The sequence below is a fragment of the Bombyx mori genome, chromosome 13 (genome assembly GCF_030269925.1).
Source record: "Bombyx mori chromosome 13, ASM3026992v2".
Classification (NCBI taxonomy): Eukaryota; Metazoa; Arthropoda; class Insecta; order Lepidoptera; family Bombycidae; genus Bombyx; species Bombyx mori.
In genome coordinates this window covers 4,808,259-4,835,800 of record NC_085119.1, presented here as the reverse complement: position 1 = coordinate 4,835,800, position 27,542 = coordinate 4,808,259, and the positions used below count along the sequence as shown (strand labels likewise).

Here is a 27,542-nt window from a genome sequence, read left to right as displayed (position 1 = left end):
ATTGGAAAAACCGGTTTGTTTTTAAAACGCAAAGAAAATTGCTCAGAGTTTTGCTTTTGTTTTAGATTCTACAGCAAATCCGACCGTCGCTTGATTTTTGAGTGGAATCCTAAAGAAACGAATGGCTGACTATAACTAAGAATTCTTGTGTTTTAAATACGTTGTCGTAGACTTGGTTACAATGCTTACAAACATTTAATTGATCAAAATTCTTTCTAGGATGTGTTATAATTTGGCTCATTATACTATTCGTTGTTATTATTATTGTTTCAATAACCATACGAGAATAGACCCACTTAAAGGCCTTCAATTTTGTAAGGTGGCAATAGCATTGTCTTTTTGGTAATTTCATATTCTCCTGATTTAGATAAATAAATATTTACTAACAATCACGCCACGTTAACTGGTCCCGTGATAAGTTCGTAAAGAACTTGTGTTACAGGTACCAGATAACGGAAATAAATGTAAGATTTTTATTATACACATACATATATTTAATATAAATCCATAACCTTGGAAGAGACATTTATATTTATCATACAAATATCTTCCCTTGGTGGGATTCGAACCCGCGACCCCCTTATGTAGTGACCACACTTACCACTACACCAGACGGCCGTTGATATAGCTCTTATATCAAAGTATTATGATTTATCAACTCTAGAATTCACTGAAATCAATGGGAAAGCAAATTTCGATTTATTTCGTTCTAATAATAGTTACGTGGCAAAAAAATTCAAAAATAAATTTAAGCGTCAAGGCCAGAGAGATTAACATCATTTGTCCGTCGTCACGACCTCAATTATCTCAGGGTCTAAAGTCTTGAGGCACATTAACAGTGTTAAATTGTGCCTTACTCACTGCCCTTAGTAAAATTACTTAAGGGAAAGGAAATTTATCGTAAAACAGGGAAATTGAGGAAGATTTGACTCAACTCAGTTTGTTTTGCGGAAACAGAAAAGATTCTCAGGAAATCGGGGATTAAATTCGTTTTATACGTTTGTGAAATACGTTTAGTGGAGATAAGCTTGGGTTAGGTAGATTGGTTTTTTTATATTTCAAATACAGGTGCTTTTTTTTTCTAATTTGAATAGCATTTTCTTAACACAGGTATTTTGTTGTCTTGGTAAGCAGAGATCATTCTCGCAAGCTGGTGATTATTCTGAGAATAGCATTTTCTTAACAGAGGTATTTTGTTGTCTTGGTAAGCAGAGATCATTCTCGCCAGCTGGTGATTATTCTATGAATAGCATTTTCTTAACAGAGGTATTTTGTTGTCTTGGTAAGCAGAGATCATTCTCGCCAGCTGGTGATTATTCTATGAAGAGCATTTTCTTAACAGAGATATTTTGTTGTCTTGGTAAGCAGAGATCATTCTCGCCAGCTGGTGATTATTCTATGAAGAGCATTTTCTTAACAGAGATATTTTGTTGTCTTGGTAAGCAGAGATCATTCTCGCCAGCTGGTGATTATTCTATGAATAGCATTTTCTTAACAGAGGTATTTTGTTGTCTTGGTAAGCAGAGATCATTCTCGCCAGCTGGTGATTATTCTATGAAGAGCATTTTCTTAACAGAGATATTTTGTTGTCTTGGTAAGCAGAGATCATTCTCGCCAGCTGGTGATTATTCTATGAATAGCATTTTCTTAACAGAGGTATTTTGTTGTCTCGGTAAGCAGAGATCATTCTCGCCAGCTGGTGATTATTCTATGAATAGCATTTTCTTAACAGAGGTATTTTGTTGTCTTGGTAAGCAGAGATCATTCTCGCCAGCTGGTGATTATTCTATGAATAGCATTTTCTTAACAGAGGTATTTTGTTGTCTTCGTAAGCAGAGAAGCCAGCTGGTGATCATTCTCATTTATGGGCATCGGTATAGCAAAGCCAGAAGCACAGATAGCTCACTGTCTACCGCTAAGCATTCTCCTCATTTAAAGGAGGTGTTCTCCCAGAACTCAGGAAATGTGGTGGGGGGTGTTCGTTCCAAAACGCAGTAGTTCTAGGTACTAGGATACAAAAAAAAACCCAGAAAACCAAAAAGATAGCGAAAGTAATTAAAAAAAATTTGCAACGACATATAGGTTAAATAGGAAATAAATAATTAACACTAACATTAATTTCTAACATGAAACGATAATTACATAGATAAATATTGATTTGGTAACAGCTCTTAGCACTTAAATTGCAATGTAGTACTCATTTTTATCTAGTTACTAGCTGACCCGGCAGACTTCGTAGTACCTCAATCGATAAATAAGACTTTTGTATAAAATAAACTTAAAACAAAAGGAGTCCGTCCGATGGGGGACATATCAAAGAAAAAACAAAATTGGTATTTTTATTTAATTCCGAGCATTTTCATATTTATCTAGCATTTTAAACCTTCTCTGGACTTCTACAAATAATTCAAGATCAAAATTAGCCAAATCGGTCCAGCCGTTCACGAGCTTTAGCGGGACTAACGAACAGCAATTCATTTTTATATACTCGTATATAGATGAAAAATATTTTCTTTCTACGTAAATGAAGTGGGGGGTAAAATTTAGCGTTATTCCAAAGTAACTATTCCACGCGGACGGAGTCGCAGGCAAAAGCTAGTCATTCAATAAAACTCACGATTTTTTTTTATCTTCTTGTTATGTGTGGCTTCGTTGCATGCCTTGGATTTAATTAAATATTCAAATACGCGAAGAAGCAAGACAGCAAAGCAATCCTTATTATTAGCTCTGACGGACTGATACTTAAATCGTTAAACGATAACTTTTTTAATTATTCACATGTTTCGTAAATTTTTAAGTCTTGTGAATGTATTATTATCTATATTCCTATAGTTGATTACTTTAATACTATTATCTGGATATCTTTATTTGTTAATAGATTATCTTTATTGCATTTTATGTGTTTTTTAGTTCAGTGCGGTGGGGTTTCGGCCAGCGGCCGGTGTATTGTTTTATTTAAATATAATCTCGGTGAGTTGTCCACGACTACACTAAACTTTTTATATTCATTTAAATGGTTAATTATAACTCAAGCTCTTTGGTGTATTAAAACTACATAACATTTCGTTTATGACAATTTGTAGTTAGACTATAATTCTCTGGGTTTTTTAAAAAAACGTGATTTATCAGTTTTAATGTCATTCGCTTGTCTGCCCTCATTGTTCCCACATCAATGAAGATATGTTGAAACAGTTTCTTAGGTCTCTCTCCAACGATATAATAATATGTCGATGAATGTTGGTTCAAGCTAATTTTGTGATTGTACGAAAAGAGGAAACTCGGTTAGCGGTAGGCAGCGGCTTGGCTCTGCCCCTGGCATTGCTGATGTCCATGGGCGACGGTAACCACTCACCGTCAGGTGGGCCGTATGCCCGACTGCCTACAAGGGCAATAAAAAAAGAAACTCAATGTCCATGCCAGCTCGAAAGCGTTACGACTTCTAATGGATCCACTTACCTCTTGAGATGGTGAACACGCTTTTTTATTGTAGATGTCCGACGAAAGAAACTTCTTCATTATATTCAAACAACATGTTCACGCCGAGAAATCTGAAACATATTTATAAAATTTCTTTCATAAACTGACACTGATTTTTTTTTAATTGTCTTTTCTGGTGGTAGGACCTCTTGTGAGTCCACACGGGTAGGTAACACGACCCCGCCTATTTCTGCCGTGAAGTAGTAATGCGTTTCGGTTTGAAGGGTGGAACAGCTGTTGTAATTAAATCTAAGTCTATGGGCTCCAGTAACCACTTAACACCAGGTCGGCTGTGAGCTCGTCAAACCATCTAAGCAATAAAAAAATTGACTCACATAGGCATGGCATGAGCCTCTGCCTACCACGAAATGCAATGTTGTCAATTGAATGTAAATGTTTGTATATTGGACATTATTTAGAAAGGATATTTCTCCTAACTGTTTGACAATCTTCGATCGACAAGGGTAACGTAAAAAGAAGAAAGGAATATGTTTTTGTCCCCTTCTTAATTATGAAATCCTCTTTAAAGTATTCATTGTTTCATAGCTACTGCATTGCGCTGATGTGTTCGTTAATGTGATCTCTGAGGCTGTGGCCTGGTGGTTAAGACGCTCCGTTTGATCATATCGGTTGACGCGATCATGTTAGGGCCTAAATCTTCTGACAAATCTTGATTATTCAAAGTAAGGACATACCTAAAGCAAGCCATGATCAACTTTAACATTATAAAAGTAGTGAGCGACTGAATAAAGTTGAAGAATATAGGAATAAACATAATAAAGTAGTATTATGATATAAATCTGTTACATTTATAAATGGCCTAAATATATTAAAATTGAGACTTGACCTCATTTCATTGTCCAATAAGTATTTAAAACTACTTAGGCAGTATACTCGTCGGTAATTAGAGCAATAATAAAAACCTATTTTGAAATTATTCCTATCGCTGACGAAGAAAACCATTTAGATACGTATTGATCTCATTAACACGTTTTTATTAGCTTGGTATGAATATGTAAGGGAGTCTTTGAATGTCTTTTTTACCGACATCAAAACGTCTGATTATGTTGAAAATTTACATATGCATCGACAATCGAATATAATATTATACAATAATTTTATAGCTTCGCTCTAATCCCATGACCTGTATCAACAGGACAAAAAAGGTGAAATTAATTGTCATTTCGGTTTTTTAGAGTTAAGCTTGATTTAAAATTATTATTGAAAATATTATAATTCCTTAACATATTCACAAGCGCCGTAATTTTTATAATATTGGAAAGAGGTAGATTATTATTTTATGGCATAATTTTGTTTATCAATAATATGCGCGCAGATAAAACTAGCTACGATATTAAGACAGATTAAACTAATTACAACAACTGATATGGATAATGTACGCAGTGACCGCATTTTTAAACGACCTATTAAACATTGTCTGCGGTAGTTTTCTTCTTTTATTAATGCACTTTTGGGGTTCACGGCCCACCTGATGTTAATAGGTTACTGGAGCTCACAGAGAGCACAATGTGAATGTCGTTATCCCCATTGAGACATGAGACCGAAGTCTCATTGTAGTCTACATCGGCTGTATTACAATTCAAACTGAAAGGCATGTCTGTTTCTTCCGAAGCTCTGTAGCCAAGTGGCAAAAAACTCCCTAAAATGTCATCTTGCGTGAATATGTATGTTAAGGTCAGAGGGTTTCACACTGATAACAGATAGTCTGTCCGGCAGCTCATTGGTGGATATCGAAATTCGTACTGATAACCACCAATCAGGTTGAGACTTTAGCTATCTCTAGCTAATGATGCGACATCCTTTGACACAGCAACAGTTGCAATACCCTATCTTTAATTACCCTCTCCTTCTCGAATTCTTCAGGAATTCCCCTTCTAAATCAAATGGTTGTAAAAAAAAACTAAGAATGTAAACAAAAAACAAGCTCTATCATATTCCTTTACCTATCTCTAGCTAATAATGGAACATCCTTTGACTCAGCAACAGTTGCAATACCCTATCTTTAATTACCCTCTCCTTCTCGAATTCTTCAGAAATTCCCCTTCTAAATTAAATGGTTTTAAAAAAAACTAAGAAAGTAAACAAAAAACAAGCTCTATCATATTCCTTTACCTATCTCTAGCTAATAATGGAACATCCTTTGACTCACCAACAGTTGCAATACCCTGTCTTTAATTACCCTCTCCTTCTTGAATTCTTCAGGAATTCCCCTTCTAAATTAAATGGTTGTAAAAAAAACTATGAAAGTAAGCGAAAAACAAACTCTACCATATTTCGGTAAGAAAGTTTCGGAAAAAAATAAATAAACATATTTTCATGTATTTTAAACGTTTCTTTTACAAATAATATAATACTATAATTTAAATATAACTTGTGTACAAGTAGTTGACGGAGACGTGTAAAATACTCACAAATATGGTTTGTTTACTTTCTTGTCGCCACCTGTATAATAATTATTATAATATATTAATATTTATTTTATTTGGCTAAGCGGTTTTGGCCTATAACATTGACTTCTTTCTTATGGGTGCCAGAAAGGTAGTAGTATCATCTGAGTAATTTACATAAGTGGTTTTTTTTTATTGCGTAGTTCACACGCGTTCACAGCCCACCTGGTATTATTAAATGGTTACTGGAGACCATAGACATCTACAGCGTAAATGCCGCCACCCACCTTGAGATATGGGTTCTAAGGTCTCAGTATAGTTACAATGGCTGCTCCACCCTTTAAACACAAACGCATTACTGCTTCACGGCAGAAATAGGCAGGGCGGTGGCGCCTACCCGTGCGGACTCACAAGAGTCCTACCACCAGTAATTACGCAAATTATAATTTTGCGGGTTTGATTTTTATTACACGTTGTTATTCCTCAATCGTGGAAGTCAATCATGAACATTTGTTAAGTACGTATTTTATTTAAAAAATTGCTACCTGCCTGCGGGATTCGAACACCGGTGCATCGCTAGATATGGATGCACCGGAGGTCTTATCTTTTAGGCCAGGACGACTTTGTGGTGGCTAACTTTTTATTCATTGGTGGCAGGGCGTACCGTAACCGCAATGCTGCTTGTTTCTGCCACGACGCAGCCTTGCTTTCCGATTTGAAGGCAATAAAAAAAAAGGTCGCGATTCCGATCCGGTGGTAGATTCATTCGCGAAGCAGCTGCTTTTGAGTTGTTAGGTCTCCTTTGGAGGCACTCGGGCAGTTGTTAGCAAATCCCACCCCTCCTCTGAGCCTTTGCTCGCCAACCTGTCCTTGTGATACTGGAAAGGCCTCTGGGGTACCAGTAATCCTTTATCACTACATAGTATAAAACAAAGTCGCTTTCTCTGTCCCTATATCTGTCCCTATGTATGCTTAAATCTTTAAAACTACGCAACGGATTTTGATGCGGTTTTTTTAATAGATAGAGTGATTGAAGAGGAAGGTTTATATGTATAATAACATCCATTAAATAGTGGAGAAATTAATAATAAATTACAGTTTCCGAAGCGAAGCGAGGGCGGGTCGCTAGTTCACAATAAAAGAAAGAATATGAAGTTAATTTGTGGTTTGTTTACAGGTGAAATTCTTCCCCCACCATGGCCACAGAAAACAGCAACTCCACGTTGGAGATGGGCACCAGTGACCAGGTATTTTTTTTTTGACGATTCTATAACAAAATGATAGTAATTTCCACTATTCATTAGGTTCAATATTCAGTAATTTCAAATTTCAATGTCATTCAATAAATGATTTTGACTGGTGGTAGGACTTCTTGTGAGTCCGCACGGGTAGGTACCACTACCTTGCCTATTTCTGCCGTGAAGCAGTAATGCGTTTCGGTTTGAAAGGTAGGGCAGCCGTTGTGACTATACTTGAGACCTTAGAACTTATATCTCAAGATGGGTGGCGCATTTACGTTGTAGATGTCTATGGGCTCCTGTGTCCACTTAACACCAGGTGGGCTATGAGCTCATCCAACTTCCTAAGCAATAAAAAAAAAAAACAGTTAAAGTTTAACCTAAGGAATTTTAGATTTACAATGGGAATTAGTGCGATTATAATTTTTTTTTTAAGTTATATACTGGAATATATCGGAATTGGGTATTTATGTATTTTTCTTATCCGTTCGGGCATAATGTACTACTACGTTCCACTGGATTTGCAAGTTGGTGATCACAGTATACTGCTATAATATTCAGAGAAAGTCGCTGACCATTTTCCGGTGATTGTCACTCACGATACTTAAGAGAAGATATTGAGTAGTACTATTTCATGACGACACCACACAGCCAGCTATGATGCCAATATTAGATCTAATCTGTCCAGCGTATTCTCTTACGTCATTTTAATTGCTAAGACTCATATTATGTCATCTTATGGCGTACAAGAAAACTATTAACGTATTCATTAAAAATACAATGGTGTTAAAAAAATAATGATTCACCGCCCATTCTTAAAAGTAAATGTACTTGAACGATAGCTTCGTCAGGGTTATCAGCTGAGTGGACTTGAGAGAGAAAAAAATCCAAAGCAAATAATATGTCTTTCTTCATTCAAGTTCGGTTCGGCGAACGCAATGCTCGTATCTCACGAGAGTCAAAAGCGTTGCCTAAAATCGTTGAATTAATAGTCGATCTTGCCAGTGCCGGATTTTATTTTTAATCCACAAATATGGATTTAATCTACTAAGGTCTTACGTGTTTTGTTACTTGAATTAGTTGCGATTTTTTCGTGAATGTGAATGCTGATTTTTTTTTAAAGTGCTCACTGTTTTCGTGTCCAATGAATCAGCAATATTTGTGCATACCAAAAAAGTGTATTTAACATCACTGCTTCATCGCTCAGCGGAAACTAAAAGGCAAAAACGAGGTTTTACTTTTATTTAAATTTATGTGATTTTTCAAGATAGTGTTTGCAGCTCCGTTATCTGTTTAACTTCGATTGTCACTGTCAATCAGTAACCGACTATGTGATTGACAGTGCATGAGCATACGATCTTGATCACGAGACATCCAGCCTGGAAACTTGATAGCACAAGCCGGAATATGTTATCAAAGAGTTATATTTTGATGATCGTTAAAAAACACTGTCAATTTATACCTATAAAGATGGAACTCTAATGTTGTTTGTTAGTTACTCACTAATGATTTTATAATATGGATAGAATATATTTAAAATTTGGGTGTCAATTATTTTCTGTCGCGTCCAATAATAATTAATTGAATATGCAATACCGGTGTTGATGATACAACGACGGTTCTTCTCTCCACGTGTTATGTAATTGGAGAAAATTATGCATACGAATTCAATGAAGAATTTCGTTGCTAACGCTATTATTGTTTTTGAATAACGTTTAGAAAGTAGCTACTGATTATGTTCGTTATGCCGATTGACAGCGATGTTATTGACATTGACATTGTAATGCCTTGTTACTATATATCCCAGTAACTGTAGTCGCCTTGGTGGTCTAGTGGTTAGTTACCTTGGTTAATGTACTAGAGGGCCGGACTTAATTCTCTTTTTTTTATTTTTTTTATTGCTCAGATGCGTAGACGAGCTCATAGCCCACCTGGTGCTAAGTGGTTACTGGAGCCCATAGACATCTACGACCTAAATGCGCCCCCCACCTTGAGATATAAGTTCTAAGGTCTCAAGTATAGTTACAACGGCTACCCCACCCTTCAAACCGAAACGCATTACTGCTTCACGGCAGAAATAGGCAGGGTGGTGGTACCTACCCGTGCGGACTCAAAATAAGTCCTACCGCCAGTGATGTGAACGATTTGGTAATCGGTTTCTGTGGAATGAACGGAATGACACGGAGATGATTACAATGCTTACTTTTTTTACTCTACCTATTCGCTGGTAGCCTAAGAAGGTATTCCGGCTACGCGCGGACGGGTAGGTGAGCTCACGGACTAAACTTGAGAGAATTTGCTAACACTAGCCCTTGCAAGAGCAGTGCTTCGCAGAATCTGCCACCGGATCTGAATCGCGACTCACTGAAAATATCCGATGAGAAACTCAGTGGGCTGTGTCTATGAGTTAGTTCGATCGTCGAACTCTTCCTCGTAAATGTTTACTAAGTCACCTAATATAATCCTATCATAGGAAGCCGGTAAACCGCCATCTAGCGAGCGACCATGTAAAACTAATTTTTTTTTTCATATAGAATTTATGACTTATGAATTTTTAATAAAATTTTCAGCTCAATTCGCCAACGTTTTCAACATAAAACCTCAATGTATTTCATTTCCCTTGGGGGCATATTAACGTTGTGTAGTTTACTTTTCGTCGTTTAAGTCAAAAAGGTTTTTCCCCAAGTTTGAGGAAAATATCGTAATCATAGGTTTCACATACCGAGAGATGGAATATATATAAAAAAAATAACTGTTACTAAAGACTGACTGTATCATTTAAGGAATATATTATTATGTAAAAAATCGTCTTTTTCTTTTCTGTCTGACTTCTGGTTGGACGGTCGATATATAATAGCGGCGGAATTCTCATTGTGATATCTATTCCTCAGCTTCTTAACTAGTTATTTAACATTCCTTGGAACGAATAATAATAATAATAATTAAATCCAAATACAGATCATACGAATAAAAGGGCTATATAAATGATCGTATTTGTAGACAAATTCTAAGTTCAAATTATAAAATAATTATCTTGGAAAAAGGTCACTGACCTGTTAAAATTATTGTCGTACGAAAAGCCATGAAAATAATAAAATATGATTCTTAGTAATTTTTTGAGCAAATGTTTTTGTGTTATACGGTCAATTGATAGTCGTCAATTCAATGTCTCGGTTATCGATGTATTTTTTATCACAAGATTGCATCACATCTCTAAGTGTCGATAAGTGTGACTGTGTGTCATAATATTGCGTCCTAAAAAAATCCATTAAAATATTTCTAGAACATATTAAAAAATTAATGATTTTGCTCCTAGGTTCTGGTCGCGAGTAAACGTAAGAAGAATATAACATACGGCATAGGCTTTGGTGTGATGGTACTTATTATCGCGGTAGTCGTCACTGTGGTCGTGCTGCTAGCTGATAACGATGGAGGAGTGGCCGATCCTATCATCACAACTGAAGGACCAACCTCGCCCATTACCACGACGACCACGACGACTACAACACTAGCACCGCCCACGACATCTCCACCCGTGCCCACGACCACCGATGCACCAACAGACCCGCCTCAAGAACCGCTCGATCTTGAATCGATCATAAACGGACTCTATTCGGCCAACTCCTTCAACGCTTCTTGGTCGTCTGGTGAGATTATGTCATAGAAAAAGAGTTATATATTTTGTTTTGTTGCTTATTGCCACTCTTGTTCAGCGGTAATGCCATATGCCTTTTTGTTCAGGACCCGTTGTAAGTCTCCTTCGATAAAAGAATGGCACTCGGTGCTTTGTGTTGGAGAGCTCATTTCAGGGCCTAATGATAGCAAAATATATATCTACAAAAAAAACACGTTGTAGACGAACTCTGACTCCAATGGCACTATTATACGATAATTGAATCCGAAGAACACAAAAGAAAAGATGGGTCAAATTTCTGTAGACGACAATCTAATTTCTAAACTATTTCTATTCTCATCATCATTCTTCTGCCCTTCTCCCAGTCACTTGATCCTCATTTTTAATCAGTCACCAAATCAACCTCATTTTCATTTCGTCTCATCACATGTCCATACCATCCCAAACGCGCACTTCTCAGATTCTCTGTCACAGGTGCCACTTTCAGACTTTGTTTAACATATTCATTCCGTATTCTATCCATTCTCGTTACTACACACATCCATCGTAACATTCGCATCTCTGCTGCATGCAATCGCCTTTCATCCGCCACTTTAGTCGTCTATCTAAGCTATCTATTCTATTCGCTTCAAACCTATCTCAACAGAAATATACCTATGTAGTGTAAAAACTAAAGAAATACGCTACTAAGAACAGCTAATAAGCTAATAACAACTAAATGATTAAATGTATCTTTTTTTTCATCCTTTTGGTACTGGTCAGGATATTAGAGAGAAGTTATATTTCTATTCTATTCGCTTCAAACCTATCTCAACAGAAATATACTTATGTAGTGTAAAAACTAAAGAAATACGCTAGTAAAAACAGCTAATAAGCTAATAACAACTAAATGATTAAATGTATCTTTTTTTTCATCCTTTTGCTACTGGTTAGGATATTAGAGAGAAGTTATAAAATTGTCATTGGTCCTTGTTGCGTGTGCCAATTTTTAAGTTAATCGGTCGTCTTGAAGTCTGTGAATACCAAATACCATGCTAATGAAACCATGTTAAAAAGACGTGTTGATTCAAAAGATATGAAGTTCACTAGTATATTTGTAGAAAAGTTTTTAATGTTTTTCAGGCAACGAAATTCTGTTTAGAAACTTTAACGGTGATTTGGTTCAATACAACGTGGATTCTAGAGATACAATAATTCTAATTGCCAACACATCACAGGTGAGTTCAATACAATTTCACAAAAATAAAAAAAACCTACCCGAAAAATCTCTCGTGATACCCAGCGGCTTATCTCGTGAAAGAGAACGAATATTGGACTCTAAACATGGATTTCGAATCTAGTTTTAATTTGTACTAAGCTACGTTAGTATCTCACGGGTCGCATTAATATATAGACGCAGAAAATAATAAAAGCAACCCAGAAACCGCTTCGTTCGCTGTCACAAGCGAGCATCTGGGTCAAGGTTATTTCAGCGGGTGCAATAAAACTTGTAAAATCGAATTGCAATTCAGAGAGACAATGTGTTTACTATAAACGCAATGAATTGTGCAATTTTTTTTAACAGACTACTAAACGTTGAATCATTTAATTTCAATTTTACTTTAATGTCATGTGCGTGACTTGTTACATTTGGGGATAAAATAAAAATAAAACGCTCTACATAGCAGATAGCTTTGTTGCATTTTCTTAAAATCATTGCGTGACAGGTGGTAGGAAGTCTTCTGAGGCCGCTCGGGTAGCTATCACCACCCTACCTATTTCTGCCGTGAAGCAGTAACCCGTTTCGGTTTGAAGGGTAGGACAGCCGTAGTACTATAAAAACGGAATCTTAGAAATAATGTCTCATGGATAATGTCATCTACGTTGTTGAAGGCAACTGGCTCTAGTATCCACTTAACACCAGGGCCGCGAGCTCGTCCCAGTATTTAAGTGATAAAAAGAAAAACCTGCTAGAGAGTCTCAATTGTATTGTAAAGGAGGCTGTCGCAACCTTCTAAGGGCAACACATGAGTGTTTAGCTTTAGCAAAAGGCCTTTTTCGTGTAGCAATCCTTCTGGTATTAATTTGTGCATTGTCGCTATAAAAAAGGCAACCCTGGGAAGGAACGCGCACTATGCGTTTTTCAATCTGTAGTGGTATAGACCGGGAAGGGCTGTGTTCGTATGCCCGACCGAGAGATGGCGAAAATTGCGCAAGCCAGTGGTATTAACCTTGTTGGAGTTCTGTCCCAGCGGGGTCGTTTTGGGGTTACTTAGTGGCTTTGAACCTTTTCTGTATACCCCCCTAGGGCTTAAAACGTGGGGCTAACAGATGCTTACAAATGAAAAACGAATATAGAATCCAATTTGATTATTTCATGTTATATATCGTTTGTGAATCCGTGATAAATAGGTATTTGCTCAATATCAAGCCAATCGATTTATATTGCCTATGGGCTGTTTTGTAAAACACAATGTTTGCATGTTTCAGACTTTGCAGCAGTCTTCACGAGTGACGCAGCTCTCTTCTGATGGATCACAAATCATCCTGGCCTACAGCGTTGCGCCGGTGAGCACTAAATTACACTTTTTTTTACTGTATGAGGTGGACGATATCACGACCCTCCTGCTGTTAGTTGGTTATCGGAGCCCATTGAAATTAACAACGAAATGCGGCAACCCATCTAGATACATGAGTTTTAAGTGTCAGTCTTGCAGTACAACGGCTGTCTCACTCATGAAACCAAAAAGCATTACTGCTTTACGGCAGAAATAAGTAGGACGGTGGTAAGCACCCGTGTGGGCTTACAAGATTCCCTACCACCCAAATATGGTTATATTGTTAAAAAAAATATTGAAATAGAACAGGAAAACATGAGTAATACGTAAAAATATGTTAAAATTGCACTGGCCTTTCTGTTTGTATTAATTAGGTACTTTTACACTTTTATTTTTCGTTCTTTCTAATCAAATTCTGGTTCTATAAGATCATTTAGATAAATCGAAAGGAGATCACAAAATAATAATGATCAAAGCTAATTGAAACAAGAAGTTTCGTAATAAGCGGATCAAAGTAATAATTTTGACGGTTGAAGCAATAATATTTGAAATGGTTTTCCGGAGATCCGGCTCCAGCCGTGAGCAGCTCACAATAGCGAGTACACTTTGCCTTTTGTTTACATATTAATTAGACTTGAACAAAGACATACTCGGTCAACTCGTAAATTAGTTTGTAATTTAATTAATTTTACAATTGACCAATATGTTTATTGCTTAAAAGTTTTACTGGAGCTAAATTTTGGGAACTACAAAATGTTGGAGGGACCGTTCGCTCTTATCGATCGTTCATATTGTAGGGAGATAGAAAACATATTACAGGACCGGCATGTGCGCTCGTATTTCTGCTGTAATCATTTATTCTAGTTCTTAGGCAGATTAGTATTCATTTGCGATTGAATCTCTTGTTTAGTGACTCAACGTCACGTTTTCTGTTCACGAATTCAGATAGCCACAGAGCTCACTTGTGGTTCATTTAATCACATACGAGTATGTGACAAGAAACGGAGAATATGCTGGCCCTAAATAATTTTAGAATTTAAGACGCTTAATTAGAACTATCATTATTGCATGGTAGCAGCAGAGTTGTGGCAGGCGATTGCATGCAGCAGAGATGCGAATGTTCCGATGGATGTGTGGAGTAACGAGAATGGATAGAATACGGAATGAATATGTTAGAGGAAGTCTGAAAGTGGCACCTGTGACAGAGAAGCTGAGAAGTGCGCGTTTGGGATGGTATGGACATGTGATGAGACGAAATGAAAATGAGGTTGATAAGAGAATGTTAACTATGAATGTGGAAGGATACAGAGGAAGAGGTAGACCTAAGAAGAAATGGATGGATTGCGTGAAAGACGATATGGGTAAGAGGGGAGTGAGCGAAGAAATAGTATATGATAGAAGAGTATAGAAGGAGAAAACATGTTGCGCCGTCCCCAGGTGACTGGGAGAAGGGCAGGATAATGATGATGACCAGCAGAGTTATGGAATGAATACCTATCAGCGATGTTTGTTGATTACATGCTATTCTTAGATCAAAAATTGCAGACAGTCCTCGCCGATAATCAGGATTTTGGGTCCCTGGGTCTGGCTTGAAGTCCATGATTGGCCATAACGACTGACCATTAGATGGTCCGTATGCTCGTCTGTCTTGCATAAAGATAAAAAATAAAAAAATAATCATTATGGACAACAAAAAAATTATCTCATAATTAAATACTAACGTTGACCTCGTTAATGAAACTGTCTTTTTTTATAACGTATTCATGCAAACGCAGAATGATCTGTTGTAGTTGAATCATAAATTAATTGCCTTCATAAATCGTTGGCATGCCACAAACAGGTCGTATCAAGTTATTGTGACGACACATCTGTGTAAATAGCTGTTCAAGAAACAAAAGATATTTATAATGAGTTTCTGTCGTATTCATTGTACACAACTGACGTTTATCTTCATAAGCGGACTAATCAAAAAGGAGGGGCTCTCTCACGGGGAATATGCGTTTTGACTTATATTTTATTATTGTGAACCAATGGAATGTTAGTTCCTAAGGTTTTCGGGACGCAGACGCAATTAAAATTATTTTTCGGATTTATCTCACGTTTATTATTTACAATATACTACATAATATTTCCGACCGATTTCGTGGTCTCGGATGACTAAAAGTGGTATTCCTCGGCATTTAAATAATTAAATTTAAATAATTTAAACAATTAAATAATTCTTTTACTGGTGGTATGACATCTTGTGAGTCCGCGCGGGTAGGTACCACCGCCCTGCCTATTTCTGCCGTGAAGCAGTAATGCGTTTCGGTTTGAAGGGTGGGGCAGCCGTTGTAACTATACTGAGATCTTAGAGCTTATATCTCAAGGTGGGTGGCGCATTTATGTTGTAGATGTTCATGGACTCCAGTAACCACTTAACACCAGGTGGGCTGTGAGGTCGTCCAACCAATTAAGCAATAAAAAAAATAATTGCTTAGCACCGTCTAATATTCTATAAAAGTATCTCTATCTATATTATTTTATTTTTATCTTAGGTTACTCTAAAGCAAAAAGGTCTAAGTAAATAGTTTTTAATGACATCACGTCATCCCAAAGATGGCTGGGTCTTTAGGCGAATGTTTTTATCCATTGTAGTACTGAGACATAGTGAAGAGGTTTGTATTACTGGTGGAAGGCGTAATGTGAGAATAGGGACGTACAACCATGCATTTCGTTCATGGCGGGTACCACCGGTGTGAAGAGTTAGATAAATGAGGATTAGACCTCATTTTAGTGTTAGCACGTTGAGATGTCTGTGGATTTCAGTAAACACTCCCCACCAGGCATGCTATGAGCAAGCAGTAAAAGATTTAAATCAGATGGTAAAAAATCAGAAAGTGAAAAAATTAAAGCTCAAGCTTAAGAAAAATGTTATTTTATTCAGCCCACTGAGTTTCTCGCCGGATCTTCTTAGTAGGTCGCGATTCCGATCTGGTAGTAGATTTTTATTTTATTTATTGCTTACATGGGTGGACGAGCTCACGGCCCACCTGGTGTTAAGCGGTTACTGGAGCCCATAGACATGTACAATGCAAATGCGCCACCCACCTTGAGATATAAGTTCTAAGGTCTCAGTATAGTTACAACGGCTGCCTCACCCATCAAACCGAAACGCATATACTGCTTCATGGCAGAAATAGGCAGGGTGGTGGTACCTACCCGCGCGGACTCACAAGAGGTCCTACCACCAGTAATTACGCAAATTATAATTTTACATGTTTGATTTTTATTACACTTCACCGTGAAAGTCAATCGTGAAGATTAGTTGAGCACGTATTTCATTAGAAAAATTGGTACCCGCCTAAGATTCGGGCACCGGTGCATCATTCAACACGAATGCACCGAACTCACAAGAGGCCCTACCACCATATTCCGAGAATCACCGCTCTTGCTAGGGCTGGTGTTACCAAATTCTCGCAGGTTGAGCTCGTGAGCTCATCTACCTGTCCGGACTAACTGGAATAGCTCCCAGCGAATAGGTAGAAAAAAGTAATTTTATTTTACATTTCAGCTGTTCAGATACAGTTTCTTGGCTCGCTACGCTGCTTATGACGTCGCGACCGGCTCTGAACGAGACATCGTCCCTCCTGGAGTACAATCCAGCGAGGTCTTCCTCCAGAACTTCGTGTGGGGTCCCAGAGGCACATCTCTCGCTTTCGTCTATTTGAACAACATTTTCTATCAGTCGAGCTTGACGGCCGCCCCTCAACAGATTACGACTACAGGCGAGATTAATGTCATCTATCACGGTGTTCCCGATTGGGTCTATGAAGGTCAGTTCGGTGACGTAATTTTTTTCTTTATCATTCTTTGAGGCCTACTAAAGATAATGCAGATAAATAATTTCAATACTAGATATACAATTTGAATTGATATTAATGCAAACCGATACAATATGATGGATGTCAGAAATGAACGATTTTGAAATGATTCCTAATTTGAAGTGATTAGCAGTGCCAATAGTGCGTTGAGATAAAAGTCTCAACTTTATAGCAAAACGGCTGTATACTCTTCAAACGATTCTTGTACACCTGATGATTGTCTGGAAGAGATCGCTCTTAGTGATAAGCCCGAAAATTGTACTTTAATTATTTATTTAATGTTTCGACTTTTTTTTTTGTGTACAATAAAGAATACTCTCTCTCTCTCTCTCTCTCTCAATCGAGGATTCATCTCTGCGGCTACTGCCCGTCCCCGTAATACATCCTTCGTTGATAAACCCAGATATTAGTAAATAAATAATAATTACAGAGGAAGTCTTCAGTTCAAACAACGCGATGTGGTTCTCGGCGGATGGTCAGAAGTTAGCCTACGTGACTTTTGACGATACAAACGTTCGGGTGATGCCGGTCCCGCATTACGGCGTCCCAGGCAACATCAACTACCAATACACCCAGCACCATCAAATAAGATATCCTAAGGTACGCAGCCTTATTCTGTTGAAAAACATAAATAACAAAAAAAACTGGGAACATAATTAGGATTCCTTGTTATATGGGTACCAGAGATTGACATACATAGATATAAATTTAAATATATACAAATACAGATAATAAACACCCAAACAAAGAGTCAACAAATCTGTTCATCACACGAATTTTTGGCCGATTTGGGAATCGAACCTACGAACCCTAGGCGAGTCAATTCAAAAGCCAGTGTTGAAATTTTTTATTTTTAGACTCAACAGGGTCTTCATGAGAAACATATTTAGTGAAGGTAATACATATTGCGAACCATTACGTACATATTTCTGCCTTTAATTAATTAAGTGTATTGGTTTGAATGGTGGTACCGTCATTATTTAGTCCAGTTGGGATTTTTGACTGACCTTACACAGCCCATCTAATAAAAAAATGCTCACAGTCGCCCATTGACGTGGGCAATGCTAAAGTGTTAGCCGGGTCGCTCTTTAACGTGAAATACTCTGACTCTTAAAGGAAGTATTCAAATAACCTTTTTAAGATCGTCTGAAGAAATACATAATTGCTCAAACGGGCTTATTCTCGAGTTTTATCGAAAACGAACAATAATAACAGCGACTAATTAAATATTCCACTTCAACCTTGTTTATCATGATATAGTGTTTATCCATGAATCAATTTATAAACATATTATGAAAACTTACTTGATGAAAATTAGCGCGCGATTTGAATTTGAAATTTAAGGTTTATTTTTTGGTATAATCTTTTTATCTATACTAATATATAAATCTGCAGTGGTTTTTACGGATGTTCCATTATAAATACTGAACCGTGCATCCGATTGACTTGAAACTTGGTATCCATTTAGAAAATACGTGCACTTAATGGATAGACTCATATTTAATATATGAGTGTTGGACTCCCTACACCAGTTGCGGGGGCGTTAATGATGAGAATCTTTGTGGGGGTGAGAAATAGTAATGTTAATTTTAAATGCCCAACGAAGGATTGGTACACCTAGTAACTTATATATATTAAATTACATTATGTCGGGTAAGTAAAATGCTTAAAATTAATTATATAGTCAAAATCTGGTGTATAGCTAGCTGCATTATTAGTGGTTCAATGATAATACAATCTTGACATGACAATAAAATTGTTCAAATGCATCATGCAAAATTTAAAATACAATTTTGGATTTTTTTACGCGTTGATTTAGGTCCGATTTGTTAGAGTAAATTTTTTTATTGTTATTGTTACCTTACGAAAATTTTAAGTCATTAAATGAGTGAGCACTCGAGTTGAATTATATCGGGAGGTGAAAGCCTTTCACCTACCGATATGAGGGTGGTGAAAGCGAAAATTTAAGCGAAATTTTTGCAACTTTACTGGACAGCACTTAAAGTGTAACATTTGAAAAAAATCTTTTTACAAAAAAAAAAACTTCTTCAGCTATTTGAATGGGGCAAGCTCAATTGAAGTTTAATTAAAAACATCGAACTGTTGATGCTAATACCAAATAAAATGAACCTTTAATTACAAAGATAAATGTCGCGTGTTAAGCGACATTTCGCTTAAAACAAGCATTTCAACCCTCGATACCCCTAGTTGTTCTTTTCCAAAAAAAATAAAGAAACATGAATTAAATGAGAGAAGTCAAACGAGTTTCAATTATACAACTTCTGTTGTTTTTGAAAGTCTTCCGTATGAAGAAAAATGAAGCCGACTAAGGTCCGTTTCAATCCGATGAACAAAGCGTTCGGCTCGTGTATTTTGGAAGTTGTAATTTCCCCTTCGGCCATAATCACAGGCCGGAGTGCTTGCAACTTTGTATGAAAACGAACAACGTTCGTTATAATATGTTACGGCAATTCGGGTGTGTTCCGTTATTACTGCAAACTCGAATCTCTTTGATTAAACATAACATGATTTTATAACAATATTATGCTACTTTACGGATCTCTTAAGGGTTATATTCTTGTTTTTTTTTTTTAAATTAATATCTGATAACACATATTTTAACTGCTATTCGTTATTGGCACTGTGTATTTTAATAATGGCTTTTAACGATATTTTTCGTTTATTTAAATACAATAAAAAGGACGTGTGTTATAGGGCTTGTTATTCCTAATTTGAATACAATTTTTTATTACTATTTTAATACCACATAACGTATTGCAATTAAATGGCTCCACGAAATTCATCAATTTTTCATTCACTCTTTCATTCATGAATGGGATGTTTGGAGGAGGGTAGTTTGACAAATTGTCTTTGCTTAAGTTTCTATGTTTACTTTAGTGAATTTAGAATTCACACAATTATAAAAAAGGATATTCATTTTTTTTATAGATAGCTATAGTTTTGATTGTAAATAATAAAAAAGAATATTTAAAAAAATAAACGTTAACACAGACGAAAATAAAGCTGTTAAAAAAAACGAATGCTTGATAATATTCACTAAACAAAAAAATAATAACATGGATACAAAGGAACTTAACCCTTGATTTTTATTTATTTATTTATAGATAATTAAAAAAAAACGCGATCTAATTGTTCAGAAATTACTTTAAACGGAGTTTCTGTATATTCATATTTCACCATGCCTCTGTACCTTAAATTAACGACTTCTCGCAGTGAATGCCTAAGAAACAGGTTTATGCACTGCCCAATGCAGGACAATATCACGTAATAAATGTGGCAATGGCGAAGCTTACGCAATGTGATTGGACTGAATGTTTTTGTATAAGGAAGTTTTAACTTTCAATGCTTACTCTTAATTGTATTAGTAATGTAAAATGAATATATCAAATCTTTGAAATTTAATTTATTGAACGTACCCTCAATGTAATTAAAACATTTAAAGCAGTTATTCGTTTTGTAATCCGACTCAGTTAGTTGACATAATTATGTAATTACATTTTCAAGGTCAAAGACCGCAATAAAAAAAGGTATGCCACTTAAAAACGAAAAAAATATACACGCACACCAACAAATACGAGTATAGTGAACCGCCAACCTCGTATACCAAGAGGCCGTTGACCCACATGTCAGCTGATTTTTAATTGTGTTATCTATCTATTCAACTTCAACGAAAACGTCAACCGGCAATGTATAATTAATAAATACGAGTATGGTGAACCGACAACCTCGTATACCAAGAGGCCGTTGACCCACATGTCAGCTGATTTTTAATTGTGTTATCTATCTATTCAACTTCAACGAAAACGTCAACCGGCAATGTATAATTAATAAATACGAGTATAGTGAACCGACAACCTCGTATACCAAGAGGCCGTTGACCCACGTGTCAGCTGATTTTTAATTGTGTTATCTATCTATTCAACTTCAATGAAAACGTCAACCGGCAATGTATAATTAATAAATACGAGTATAGTGAACCGACAACCTCGTATACCAAGAGGCCGTTGACCCACGTGTCAGCTGATTTTTAATTGTGTTATCTATCTATTCAACTTCAACGAAAACGTCAACCGGCAATGTATAATTAATAAATATGAGTATAGTGAACCGACCACCTCGTATACCAAGAGGCCATTGACCCACATGTCAGCTGATTTTTAATTGTGTTATCTATCAATTCAACTTCAACGAAAACGTCAACCGGCAATGTATAGTTAACAAATACGAGTATAGTGAACCGACAACCTCGTATACCAAGAGGCCGTTGACCCACATGTCAGCTGATTTTTAATTGTGTTATCTATCAATTCAACTTCAACGAAAACGTCAACCGGCAATGTATAGTTAACAAATACGAGTATAGTGAACCGACAACCTCGTATACCAAGAGGCCGTTGACCCACATGTCAGCTGATTTTTAATTGTGTTATTATAAAGTGTTATAGGGTAGAACGCAATACATTATATTTATTTTTTATTTTTAGTGTGTTAGTCACCGAAAAACATTTGTAACAACTATGTATAAAACACACGACAGACCGTGTAATCTTATTTAATAGTTGGTTATATTAATAATAATAATAATGATGTAAATTTTATAATTCCAGCCCGGCACAACCAATCCAACTGTTACGGTTACTCTGCGGGATCTCAATTCTGGCTCTTCGAATGCGTACGCTGCCCCCAGCGATCTTAACGAGTGAGTTTCATTAACAGTACGACACAAATTAATAAAGGCGACGGGTATGTTATCATACTGTCCCAACTGCTTACTGGTGATAGGACCTCTTGTGAGTCCGCGCGGGTAGGTACCACCGCTCTGCCTATTTCTGCCGTGAAGCAGTAATGCGTTTCGGTTTAAAGGGTAGGGTAGCCGTTGTAACTATACTGAGACCTTAGAACTTATATCTTAAGGTGGGTGGCGCATTTACGTTGTAGATGTCTATGGGCTCCAGAAACCACTTAACACAAGGTGGGCTGTGAGTTCGTCCACCCATCTAAGCAATAAAAGAAAGTGCGTTTTTTTTGTTTTTATTGCTTAGATGGGTGGATGAGCTCACAACCCACCTGTTGTTAAGCGTTCGCCGAAGCCCATAGACATCTATAACGTAAAAGCGCCACCCATCTTGAGATATAAGTTCTAAGCCCTCAAGTTACAACAGCTGCCCCACCCTTGAAACCGAAACGCATTACTGCTTCATGGCAGGAATAGGCAGGGTGGTGGTACCTACCCGTGCGGACTCACAAGAGGTCCTACCACCATTCAACTACGTGTAGGATGCAATAACAAAGGAAGCCGTTCATTCCAGGCCGATCTTGAGGACAGTCCAGTTCACAGCTAACAACGTGATCGCCTTGATGTGGACTAACCGAGTGCAGACAACCCTAAGGGTTGTGCTATGCACTCTCGGACAAACGGCTTGTACACAGGTCTGTATTTTTTTTAAATACGCCTAAGAAACTCCTTTAAAATTTGTAATAGTTTAGGCTTTTCTTCTTCCTATTCGTACACTCTTGAAAGAGTGGTCGTGGTCATGCATCAGTCGGATCCTGCAATACCGATGCTCTCGCGATGCGACGCCATATGGGACGATGTTTCGCAGAGTGAGAACAATCATTTATGTTGGAGTGAGTCACAGATTTTATGAGGTCGGTCATCGTGTTGGAGAGTTTAGGCTCATATATAATAAATAAGTGGCTAAAAATCATGCACGATCATCCAGCCCCAATTTAGTATTCCTGTATGATGGGTATCAGAGACTGACAAACGTACTTATGTGCGTTTAAATATATACATACCGTATTAGAATTATAGAGATTCAACCCAAAAAAAGGGTTTTTTTTTTCAAAACATCGAATAAAATTTTCAAACTGAAAAATCGTAGAGGAAGGGGACGGAGTGAAAGAGACCGATGGATAAGTTTGTCCCTTTATAAGCTATTTTTAAAGTCAAAATCCAAAAATTTTGAAATTGGTCTCTATAATTGTAAAGGTTCGATATATAGATATTAAAGGCCCAGATAAAGAGCAAGCAAACCTGTTCATCACGAAATGTTTGCGCGATGTGGGAATCAAGCACACGACCCTCAGCGTAACAGTCAGGGGCGCCAATCACTGCATCAACAAGACTAAACAATTCAAGACCAAAATTAGCCAAATCGGTCCAGCCGTTCTCGAGTTTTAGCGAGACTAACGAACAGCAATTCATTTTTATATACATAGATTAGATGAACATAAGAAAAGTTGTATCATTTTGAAATTTGTACGCATTCGTAGTACAAAGTGTAAGAGACTCGGCGTACTCATGTCAAGCTAGTACCATTCTAAGGATACGCAATAAAACAGGCCCAGACAATCTAATTATCGAGCGGGAAAGTGCTGATTATACTTCCGCGTTCTCGTACTAATGCTATTAATGCTGGTTTACCTCTACGATATACTTACCTTTATATTTAGAGAAAACTCATAAACGAATTATCCTGAGACTATCCTGTTAAGTCCACCAACTAATGTTCTGTATTAGTTTTCTTCTTGCAAAACATAATTCAAATGTCAATTCTATCTCTATATAATCTCTATATATACAAGAAGATAAGAAGATATAGTTAAGTGTAAGCAACAATTTCATTTTATGTTTCTTATTTCAGATATACCAATACACAGAAACTAACGGATGGATCGACAATATTCCACTGCTCTTTAATAACGCGGGCGATTCTTTCGTGACGATTTTGCCTTATGTAAGTAACTTTTTAAAAATAATGTTTAATAAAATAATACAAGTAACTAACTACTTTTACGATATAATAACGCGCTTATTATTATTATTTTATTAGGTACGCAATTTATGCAGTTTTGATTAGTGCATTTGTAGTCCAAATCGAGGATGAGTAGAAGGGGTTTTAAGTACATATAGGTATTGGCGTCTTACAAAAACCGATAACTAATTTTCAGTATGCAAAATTTAGATTGTGTTGATCTAAAAACCCGTCAATGATGTTCAATAGAACTAATATAGAACTTAAGTTAAAAAACCATAACTATATTATGTAATGTCAAAAAACTAATTTAATTTCTCGATAATCCATTACATATAGGTTTGTTAATATGGTAATCATTTCGTAACATGTCAATAATTAGTAAATATAACAATAATTAGAAAGACGGTACTGTTTTACTGGTGGTAGGACCTCTTGTGAGTCCGCGCGGATAGGTACCACCACCCTGCCTATTTCCGCCGTGAAGCAGTAATGCGTTTCGGCTTGAAGGGTGGGGCAGCCGTTGTAACTATACTGAGACCCTTAGAACTTATATCTCAAGGTGGGTGGCGCATTTACGTTGTAGATGTCTATGGGCTCCAGTAACCACTTAACGCCAGGTGGGCTGTGAGCTCGTCCACCCATCTAAGCAATAAAAAAAAAAGACGTTTAAGAAACTTATTAATTACTTAAAATTTGATTTAATGCAATGCATTTCATCTCACATGTACATGTCTCGTTTTAATCATAAATTCCTTGCTTTAGGCTGTAGATGGAGTTCGATACAAGCAGATTGTGCAAGTTTCACGAGGCACTGGCACAACTTGGCAGAGTACGGGAAGGACCAACACAGCTCACACCGTTTCGGAAATCCTGCACTGGTCTCCGAATGATATCATGTAAGACATATTGAATAAGATAGATATACTAACAATTGAAAAACAAATGTGTTTTCCACTTTCCGGGCGGACTAGTTCACGACCTACCGATATTGAGACGTAATATTGAACTATTAATTTTTTTGCTCCCAACCTTCAAAATGATATATCGAAACTGGAAGGATGGAGATGCCCACGCGTACCTACATTTGAAGGGTAGGGCAGATGTTGTACTGTAAAAGCTGAGACTTAGGCAGTATGGCACGTAACAACTTAACACCCGGTGGGCCGTAAGCTAGTTGATCCATCTAATCAATAAATAAGAAGTGATTAGAAAGTATTTCCTTTAAAATATTGAGCTGTGCTTACTGAATAACCCGGTATTGACGCTTCGCTTAATACAAATAGACGAAGCGTTTTATCGAATTTCACCTTATTTAAGAAAACCAATATATTGTCTGTCATAATTTCTAGAACGTTCGTTATTAATGTTCTTATTTTTTTATTGCATACTTAGTTGGACTAGCTCACAGCTCACTTGGTGTTAAGAGGTTACCGGAGCCCATAGAAATCTACAACGTAAATTCCGTCACCCACCTTGAAACATGAGTTCTAAGGTCTCAGTATACTTTCAACGGCTGCGCCACCCTTCAAACCGAAACCCATTACTGCTTCACCGCAGAAATATGCAGGGTGGTGGTACCTATCCGTGCGGACTCACAACATGTCCTACCACCAGTAAAATGTATGCATGCAAAAATCTAAATTTTGCGGAAACTAAATGCTATGAATTGTCTCGCTTCTTCCAGCTGGTACCGAGCCACACGGGTTAACGACCCCGCAGAACAACATATATACACCGTGAACAGCGCCCGTGAGGTTGCGTGCTTCACTTGCGAGATCCGAAGGCTGGACGGCGGACAGTGCTTGTATAACGAAGCTACCATCAGTTCGAGTGGCGAGCGGATCACGATCAACTGTGCCGGACCTGACGTTCCGCAAGTTCTCATCTTCGACAGTGTGAGCATAATTCAATCATTAAAAACGAATGTGTATATTATTATATATGTATGTAGGATTGGTAAGAACGGAACGTATGAAAAGAGTGCGGAACGGAGCGTTAAGATGTGAGTGAGAGAAAAAAAAAGGGAATGACAGACAGAATGACAGAAAAAAGGAAGATGGCGTAGAGAATGCTTTAGGTCATTCCGCCATTGTACCTTTGTGTCATATCGAATAAATATTTCGTTCTCCTGGTCTAATGGGTAATGAGTAATATTGTAATGAGACTTTTATACCATATCTCAAATTAAATGGCATGATGGCTTACCTAATTTCTTATAAGCAGACAAATATATGAGGCCGTTAGCGCAAAAGTGGCCTACCCAACAATTTTTCATAATCATGCTTATATGTATATTTCCATTTATTTAAAATATAATCAATTTTGATGCAAAACCGGCCTATCCATAGTTTCACCCATAGATAGCAGATGGCTTTGTAAATATTATTTTTGCGCGTATTATTTTTTAAATTCAAATTCATGAAAACTTAAACCTCATTACTCCTTAATAACTATGGTAAGCTTAGGCCACTTTTGCGCTAACGGCCTCATATGGCCCACCTACTAGTTCCCATCGTTCATGCACTTCAGCAATGTCTAGGCACTCCGATAATGACTAAACGCTAGGTGTGCCGCGATTTCATGCACCCATCTAAAAATATTTATACTTTAAATTGAAAAACATAATCATTTCAACATAATACTTCACAATTCCAGAGTGGTAACCTTATCAAAGAATGGGACACAAACTCGGAGCTCTTATCGTTGGTGGCCAACAAAATTCTTCCGACCACAGTGCGGATGTCCGTACCAGTTGCCGAAGGGTATCCCAACGCTGATGTCCAGATACAAGTTCCAGCAGATTACCAGCACAGGACCAATTTGCCTCTTCTTGTTTATGTGTTAGTATTAGCCAGTCAGTCAGTTTATCAGTCAGCATAAGTGTCAGTATATTCTCGTATCTTCGATCAATGACTCTTTCGTTCTTTGATCCTTTGGCATACATTTACCTAATGTTTATTGTCGTATTATTATCAGATTGTTCTGCTTTATTAATTACGTATAATCTATGCTAATATATAAATCTACAGTGGTTTTTACGGATGTTCCGTTATAACTATTGACTTGAAACTTGGTATCCATTTAGAAAATACATGTACTTAATGGATAGACTAATATTTATATGAGTGTTGGACTCCCTACACCAGTTGCGGGGGCGTTAATGATGAGAAACTTTGTGGGGGTGAGAAATAATAACTTTAATTTTAAATGCCCAGCGAAGCGGACGGGTACAGCTAGTAATTGTATAAAAACATGATTAATATTAAATTTCTAATTTGATTGTCAATTTAATTACTTACGTATGTGTGTGTGTAGTTCTGTTATGGGAACCGAAATTCAAACGATGATGATTTCCAGTGAAAGTTATTGAAATAATAATTTCAGGTACGGCGGGCCCGACACATCACTGGTAACGAAGCAGTGGTCGATTGACTGGGGTAGCTACCTTGTCAGTCGCTGGAACGTCGCCGTGGCTCATATCGACGGTCGTGGAGCTGGAAACCGAGGCGTTAACAATTTGTTTGCTCTTAACAGAAAACTTGGTACCGTGGAGATAGAAGATCAGATTTCTGTTACAAAGTAAGTCTTTTTCTCAATTTTCAA

At 37.1% G+C, this 27,542-nt stretch overlaps 1 protein-coding gene across 3 annotated transcripts in view; it reads left to right on the top strand.

Moving 5' to 3' along the window:
• LOC101742792 (venom dipeptidyl peptidase 4) overlaps positions 1-27,542 on the top strand; it is a 57,944-nt gene that overhangs the window by 22,660 nt on the left and 7,742 nt on the right. Inside the window, exons 1-14 of one of the 3 annotated variants that reach the window (XM_038014938.2) lie at positions 2,675-2,970; positions 7,063-7,132; positions 10,440-10,770; positions 11,880-11,974; positions 13,227-13,304; positions 16,848-17,109; positions 17,588-17,757; positions 21,786-21,877; positions 22,488-22,608; positions 23,826-23,918; positions 24,702-24,835; positions 25,624-25,834; positions 26,595-26,779; positions 27,324-27,518. In XM_038014938.2, the coding sequence (XP_037870866.1) occupies positions 7,082-7,132; positions 10,440-10,770; positions 11,880-11,974; positions 13,227-13,304; positions 16,848-17,109; positions 17,588-17,757; positions 21,786-21,877; positions 22,488-22,608; positions 23,826-23,918; positions 24,702-24,835; positions 25,624-25,834; positions 26,595-26,779; positions 27,324-27,518 (2,018 nt within the window). In that variant the 5' untranslated portion in view covers positions 2,675-2,970; positions 7,063-7,081. Of the gene's footprint in view, positions 1-2,674; positions 2,971-7,062; positions 7,133-8,041; positions 8,344-10,439; positions 10,771-11,879; positions 11,975-13,226; positions 13,305-16,847; positions 17,110-17,587; positions 17,758-21,785; positions 21,878-22,487; positions 22,609-23,825; positions 23,919-24,701; positions 24,836-25,623; positions 25,835-26,594; positions 26,780-27,323; positions 27,519-27,542 lie in introns of those variants that run through there. The other 2 variants (XM_038014939.2, XM_062671727.1) reach the window with 2 other exon arrangements.